The sequence below is a fragment of the Quercus lobata genome, chromosome 9, assembly GCF_001633185.2.
Source record: "Quercus lobata isolate SW786 chromosome 9, ValleyOak3.0 Primary Assembly, whole genome shotgun sequence".
Taxonomy (NCBI): domain Eukaryota; kingdom Viridiplantae; phylum Streptophyta; class Magnoliopsida; order Fagales; family Fagaceae; genus Quercus; species Quercus lobata.
The window spans coordinates 54540514-54548074 of record NC_044912.1 but is presented as its reverse complement, the minus strand read 5'-3'; the positions used below and the strand labels follow the sequence as shown (position 1 = coordinate 54548074).

Genomic DNA, 7561 nt, shown 5'->3' with positions numbered 1-7561 from the left:
GTTTATTTGTTAATTAGAGTTGCAGTGGTTTTGGTGGGTTTGAGTGGCGGTGGGTTGTGGGTGATGGTTGGTTGCTAGGGTTTTTCCTACCAGTGGTGGTGGTTGGCAGTGGGTGTGGGTTTGCTGGGTTGAGAAGAGGTGGTTTGCTGGTTGTCCTTGCTTCAAAGAAGAGAAAGAGAGAGAGAGATGGAGAGGAAGATAGAGAAAGAGACAGAGAGGAAGAGATAGAAAGAGGGTGAAATTAATACATAGAGAGTGAAATTAATAATAAAAAATGAATAGATTGAAAAAATAAGAGAAGAGATATAGGGTGTATTATTAAATGGGGTGTTAAAATAGATAAAACTTTTTAGCACCACCGATGTGAATGCTCTTATAAGAACCTGAGTGTTTATGGTTTGTGAGGTAGATAGGCTAACTCACAGTAGCCAAGCCTCCAAGAGAAATAAGGGACAGTTGAGAGAAAAGAGAGGAAAAGACTGAACTATGCCTAAAAATTCATGAATTCAACTTACAAGTACAAATCAGTAGTTATGGTCAAGCTATTAAGCTCTTTACAAGACAAAGTCAAGAGAGGCTCAAGATTGATTAACTAACTTCCAGCTCAGCAAAACTGACTTCTACTACAATTATCACACATGCTCAATTACAAAGTCACATGTCATATGTGCTTTTCTTAGGCTACACCTGATTGCACAAGTCAAACACACACACACACACACAGAGAGAGCTTACACTTGCATGCATGTGTCTGCCAGGCTAATGCATCACTTGGCCATCACTTGATCTGTGACAGCTTCGTTAGTAAGTTCAGCTCATGTTGGCTATGTGAGATCCTTAACAATGCTTCCACGTTTAGAAGCAAGGAAAGAAGAGATGTGTACTACAGTTTATATATCCTAGTAAAAAAATGCTTAAAAAAAAAAATGAATGTTATAACAACCAAAAGTTAGTCCCAAAATTTGGGGGTAGGCTAAATCTGATGAAATCTTTCAGAACTTACAAAGTAATAGTAATGTAATGTAGTCAGGACAACCCATAAAAGCCATCTTCAAGATGTCCTTCAAGATCGAAAAGTGTTGCAATTTAAAATCTTTACAAGGTCCCATCCAGTTACAGCCAAGTCATCTAGTGAGAAGTCAACATCAAATAAGCCAACAAGGTAAGCACGACATACCTAAAGCAAGTAACCTTTAAGCACGTCATCATATTATGTGCCAGAAATGCCAATGGCAATCCTTCATGGTAAAACAGAGATTACCTGCTCCATCCCTCTAAATGAAATACCTATGGACTGGGGGGCGATATGTGCTCTGTATGCTTTGTCTCAGCCATTTCAACTTCATATGGACTGATATCAGAAGATTTCTCATTCTCTGTTGCCATTGTTTTCAGTTTTTCTAGTTGAATTGCGCACAGCTCATATCTGATAATTGATGCAAGAAATCACATCTCATAAGTTACATTTTGAAAGAGAGAGCATTCAAGTGGTAAAAGAATTATTATCAAAAGAGCAAAAAAAAAAAAATCAAAATCAATACTATTGTTCCAAAATTTTCTTCCATTGTACCTCTTCAATGAACTTTTAGCAAAGGGACAGAGAAGAAAAAAAAATGTGCAAAAAGGTTTAGCATAATTTAAAGTTAGCTTGAGCTAGTTTTATTATTCTAGTTAAATGATTAAATTTACCATTTCATCATAATTTAAGCTTTTGGGACAATCGATTATTTATTTATTTATATATTAGGAGAAACATAGCCAAAAGCCACAAACCACTCATACAGTTTTCTTTTATTGGTAACTATTCATGTACAAAACACTAACTTGTTCACAATTCCTTATTTATATATATATATATATATATATATATATATATATAAAGTAGTCAAGGCCCAGCTAAACTTAGAACTTAGAAGCCTCTAGCTGAGTCAAGTGCGATTATAAAATAATTGGCTTAAATGCAAGGACCATGGTGAAAAAAGACACCCACAGCCAAACACTGTCGGACAAGTTACAAGTTTAGGTAATATCTGATCCGCACACAGCACATTTCATCCTCTCAGGGAATTGTTCATTAGATAAAAGATTCTCATGGTGTTCTGTGAGAAGTTAAGGGTTCACAGGCAAGAAAAGTAATATTTGAAATCAATTTCATGCATAATTTAAGCTTTAGTTTCAATTATATTGGTGCCAGGTATATGGAGTGTGTCATTTTCTATGTATCACTGGAAGTGACTAATTTTTCTACACTGCTATTGGTGTGTGAGGCTATATAGCAAAATTGAAGAAACCTGTCTTGTAAAAGGCATGAAGATGAGAATTTGGACTCGAATAAATATGATGTTCATCTACTTATGTAATTGATTGGAAACTGATCACTGCCTTTTCATTTTTACAGACAATGTAAACTCAAACAAAAATTCTAGCTACCTAGCACTCTTCTGCTTGGGTGAATCATTTGAATTTTATTTTCTAAAGATAGAGTTTAAGTTAAAATAGTTGTGGTAGTGATTATGGTGGTCCGTGGTGGGGATGGGACAATAAAAAAAACATTGTGGTGGAAGTGTAGTTATAGTTGATAGTGGTGGAAGTGGAGGCAATGGCAGTAATTGGGGGTAAATCAAAGATTCTAGAGTTGGTAGTATTAATGGTACTGAAGCTTGCTAAAAGGTAATGATGATCCCAAAGCATCATGGTACAAAAGCAGCTGTGACGTGGTCACCAAGCCAAAGTCATGGTGACGCATTGCCAGTAACAGCACAGATGAATACATGTCACTAAAACAGGGGGCAGCTGTTGCCATGGTTGTGAAAGCTACGGCATTTGTGGCAAGGTGGCTGCTGAAAATGACAGCAGTCACCAGAAATTATAAGCAAAAGAGACAATGATATCCATTTTCAGTCATAATATGCGGTATCAGCCTTTATACACACACTTCTAATACCAGGTGACTAGTTCTTCTTTGCTCCTTCAGTTATCTTTAGATCAACAATATAAATAAAGTGAATCTTGATCAAGTCAAAAACTTGCTTTAGCTTCCAATTTAAGAAGCTAATATTGACTTAATAAATATTTAAAAAAAGAACACTTGGCTGACCAGAACACACCATCATCATCCATACTTGGCCCGAACTTATTGGAATAACATTGAAACCTGACACCATTCATACTATACTAGCTTGTTTGGATGGAGGGGAAGTAGAAGGAGGGGTATGGTTTTATTAACCTTGTTTGGATGTTTTTTATTAACCTCCTAACCTCTCTTTTCTAATTCCCCAAATTGGAGGAACTTAGACGGTGAGGGGTTCCTTTTATATCAAAAAAATTTCAGTGATCAATTTTTCCTTTATGATGTGAATTTATATCAATTTCTTTAAAACTAGTAAGTTACCAATGCAATGCACGGATAATGTTGTAAAGTTTTATGTAAGATGGTTTTGGAGAATGTTTTATATATATTATAGCATAATTGTAATAGAACTTTATTAGTAATGAGTTCTTCATAAAATGTAACAACTATAAATTGCACACACATATTTATTATAATTATTCAATTAAAGTAATGAGAAAATAAAAAAACAACTTTGGAGGAATATTATAGAACAAAAGTTGATATAGAATGTGTCTTTCTCTTTCTCCTTAGTTCTAAAACAAAATAAACATCTCAAACTCAATCACATTATTTACAAAACCCACAAATCTACAAAGTCCAACCTTAACATCAAAATCGTAATTGCCGCTGTCACTCAATATAAAATGTAAGCCCCCTTTCTTAGTTGTAGCCAACTCATATAGGTTAAAATCAGATGAAACAACAATGTCAGAGTTCGGTAGGTGTTGTCAAAAGACTGAAGGTAAATAACATCGTTTTTGGTCTGTGTATATTTGACATGGGATGACATAAAGGGCTATGGGTAACTATATATAGTGGGATAGAAGTACAAGAACTGAAAAATGTGAATTAAAATGTAAAGAGTTTTGTGTGTATGTGTGAGGGATGAAAAGTCTTAAAACAAAACATTGAACCAAAGGATACAATGAATATTTATTTTTTAATTAGAAAAGTCTTGAAACATGAAATCAAATGAAACAAAATATTAATATTTAATTTCTTCTTATCTTTAATGTGGCACTTAAGAATATTTCAATTCTCTTTGCATAGAATGCCTCACTTGGTAGAATCTCATGCTTTCCCATATGAGGTCTCTATTTTATTTTATATATATATATATATATATATATATTGATTAGCAAATGAGAGTCATAGTTTTCAATTTATATGATCAATCCCCTCCCCTCTCCTTTCCCTACTTAATTTTTAGTACATTCAAACAAAGGGAAGGAGTAACTAGTCCCCTCTCCTCTCCTCTTCTTCCTCCCTTACCCTCTACTCTCTTCTCCCTCTAGACTTCCAAACACAGTGCATAGTTTCTCAACACCATTTACCTCACTTTTGAATGAGATACCCATTATTTATGAACTCTCAAGGATTTGTAAACCTATGATTGATGCCTATTTTTTTATATTTGAATTTACTTTTAAAAAAATAATGGTGCCTATTTGGTGTGTGTAGGGAAGTGGTTTTAAACCCAAGTAATGTTGCGCGCCCCAAGTAAGAATAGGCCCAATACTGACCGGCCCATTCCGAAGGTAGGCCTTTCTATGGGAATCTAACCTCAGACCATGGGATTAGGTCCGGCACTCTTCTCACCCAGTAGATCGGAGATCGGTAAGCTAAGGATGATGTGCTTGTCAAGCTGCCGAGGAAGAACTTGGAGAGATGCAGAATTGTCTGAGGATTCAATCTGAAGCTTCTTGATAAAATAACAATCACCTCTGCATTAATGAGATTTACCTGCTTGGCACAGTCATTTTTATTGATGAATGACTGGCCTAAACAGTGTTGAAGGCCCCAAAAGTCTCCCTTCATCATGAAAATTGGGATGCTTGGCACAGTCACATTTATTGATGAATGACTGGCCTAAACAATTTTGAAGGCCCCAAAAGTCTCCCTTCATCATGAAAATTGGGAAGCAAGAGCCTGATGGGACAAGGAGCTCCCAACTGTACAGGGACAGCACATTCCAGAGAAGAAGGCAGGGCAGATATAAGAGGGCAAAGAGAGGGGGGACACAGAAAATTAGAGAGAGAGAATTGTAGAGAGAAAATACAGTCTTATAAGAGATTCAGGAGCTTGTTCTTGAGCAAATTGTAACAAAGTGTATTATGTTGTCTCTTGCATGAATAATACAGTCTTTTCTTTGTAATTTTACGTAGAATCTTGTTCTTGTTCAAATCTCCCATTGTGGATCATTAGTAACCCCTCCTATTAAATTAATTGTGGCATTAGGGGACTATTTGGATTGAGGAGGGAGGGAGGGGAGTAGAGTAGAATAGAGTAGAGTTGGCTGAAAATAGACTAATTTTGGGCTAATTCTTATCTACTCTACTCCCCCTCCCTCCCTCTCAATCCAAACGAACCATAAGAGTTTAACTTAGTTTTTTGACTCTCACATGATGTATGACAATATTTGTTATATCCTTAAAATGCACTTTCAAGGTAGACATAAAACACTTGATAGGCATGTTGATAATAAAAATATTTGAAATAGAGTATATACATGATTCCAAAACAATGTCAAATTTTACAATTGATTAGCAAAGTTCTTTTTTTGGTTGGGGGGGGGGGGTGGTTTTGAGAAGAACAATGCAACATTTCAGGCATGTAACTCAGGTTATAAAGAAACAAATTCAATAATTATAAGAAAACGTAAGCACAAATGCACCCTCTTCTCATCTGGTCAAGCTCTGGAGTCAAAGAAACTTATTGAAGAATGGGGTCCAATTTATTAGATAATGTAATGAGCACAACTAGATTTTAATTATTAAAACTTGAAAACTTACTCAGCTATGTGGCTTTTGACAAGCTTAAAATATATTCTCCAAAACTGTCTTTCCTTCAAGTGACGAGGGCAAAGCATATATCGAAGTTTGGAAATTTCCTGAAAAAAAAGAAAGTGTTTAAAAAGAACCACTTCAGGTATCAGTGTTACTGTTTAGGTAGCTTAAACAGTAAAAGCTACTAAGTGTTAGGTAATGACAATCAAGAAAGATTTGACTTGGGTGTTCAAGGCAATGTATTGGACATGGATTCTATAGTTCATTGAGAAAATATGAAGTTTCCCAAATCCAAAAAGTGCAATGAAACAATATTCTTCTACCCAGAGAAAAAGACCCTGTGAAGGGATTTTTCCTTGTCAACCAGTTGGCACAAACACCCAAAAATGGGGGAAAACAAACGCAGCCTAAAAAAGCACTGAAATTCAGATGCAAATCATCAATTGGAGTATGAAGATAATATGTAACAGCACAATACTAGACTAGATAGAACATTCCAAAAATAATTAAGCATAGCTGAAAATGCAAATTATACAGAATTCCTTGGCACACAACACAACTACCATAGTTGTTAGTTTAGTTTAGTTGATGATAGTGATACCCAAAGTAAAAGTAAATATAAACAAATAAAAGAAAATGGTGATTAGAAAAAGAACCTTAATTTTGGAGAGCACAAGAGTAGCATGACGTTGTTGCCACTCTGAAAGATCATTACGGACATTGCCCCTACTACTTGTTGTCATCACGGTTTCACTACCACCATCGTCATCGTCATCTGCAACCACAACCACAATCACATGAATGAGAGTCATTTTATTTATATATATTTGTGGGTTTTCCTTTCATTTCATATATCATGTGTAGTTACCTTGGAGAGGGAAATTCTTGAAGGTGTCGAAAGTGAAAGATTTGACGAAATCAATGAGTTGCTCCGTGATTCCAAGTTGTTCTTCATCTTGGGGTTTTGGGGGATTGGGATTGGGATTGGGATTGGGGTTGTGTTGGGTGCTACTTTTGGTTGTGCGTCGGAACCACCAGGACAGGTCCATGTGATTGTGATGTCACTCACAAACACAGGAATCAATAATCACTGATCAGTGATTATATGAGGATCTATATTCTCATCAACTCAGCAACAACTTACTTGTATTTGTATTTGTTTGTGTGAAGAGATTGATCTTTGGGACTCGTAAAGACAAGAGAAGTGAGTGAGAGAATTGAGAGAAAAAAGTGATGAGAGAATTTTATAAATTCTTTGCTCAACTTTGTATCCACCTAAAAACAAAAAGGCCAAGAGTTTTGCCTCAACATTTGAGAATGTAGGGAAAATTTTTTTGGTAAGTATGGGATATTTTTGTTGGTTAGTCCGCGTGTGGGGGGAAGTGTTTTTTTTTTTTTTCCTGGAGTAAACATTAATGTTTATAAAATAAACACAAAAATAATAATATTAGTGTTTTAAATCGAGTTTATAATACATTATATAATCTCACGTTAATGGTATCAAAATTTAACAAGTGGGTCCCACTGCTCATGTGAGAGAAAGGAGGAGGAGGAGGAGGAAGCCATGCTCCTCCAGACTACACAATAACTACTCAAATGCAAGATATTGTAACTCTGCCCTTTGTTTTCTAACAAGGACCTAGACCTAGTGTAGCACTTTTTA

At 35.6% G+C, this 7561-nt stretch overlaps 1 protein-coding gene across 2 annotated transcripts; it reads right to left on the bottom strand.

The window, feature by feature from the left end:
* Nucleotides 1-474: 474 nt before the first annotated feature.
* On the bottom strand, nt 475-7227 carry LOC115961038. 2 transcript variants are annotated; one of them, XM_031080089.1, is made up of 5 exons: nt 6767-7227; nt 6555-6673; nt 5905-6002; nt 1262-1426; nt 475-1128 (listed from the first exon to the last, which is right to left on the bottom strand). In XM_031080089.1, the coding sequence occupies exons 1-4, from the start codon at nt 6945-6947 to the stop codon at nt 1288-1290; spliced, it is 537 nt and encodes a 178-aa protein (XP_030935949.1). In that variant the 5' UTR covers nt 6948-7227; the 3' UTR covers nt 475-1128; nt 1262-1287. The 2 variants fall into 2 exon arrangements, with proteins under 2 accessions (XP_030935949.1, XP_030935948.1); XM_031080088.1 differs by having other exon boundaries at nt 475-1426.
* Nucleotides 7228-7561: the final 334 nt, after the last annotated feature.

What these genes read in the sequence shown, in the direction of transcription:
- LOC115961038 (XM_031080088.1), bottom strand. Translation starts at nt 6,947, where the DNA reads ATGGACCTGTCCTGGTGGTTCCGACGCACAACCAAAAGTAGCACCCAA. An exon ending in CAAGAATTTCCCTCTCCAAG is followed by an intron (nt 6,674 to 6,766) that starts GTAACTACACAT and finishes TTGTGGTTGCAG; the next exon opens with ATGACGATGACGATGGTGGT. An exon ending in GTCAAAAGCCACATAGCTGA is followed by an intron (nt 1,427 to 5,904) that starts GTAAGTTTTCAA and finishes ATCAATTATCAG; the next exon opens with ATATGAGCTGTGCGCAATTC.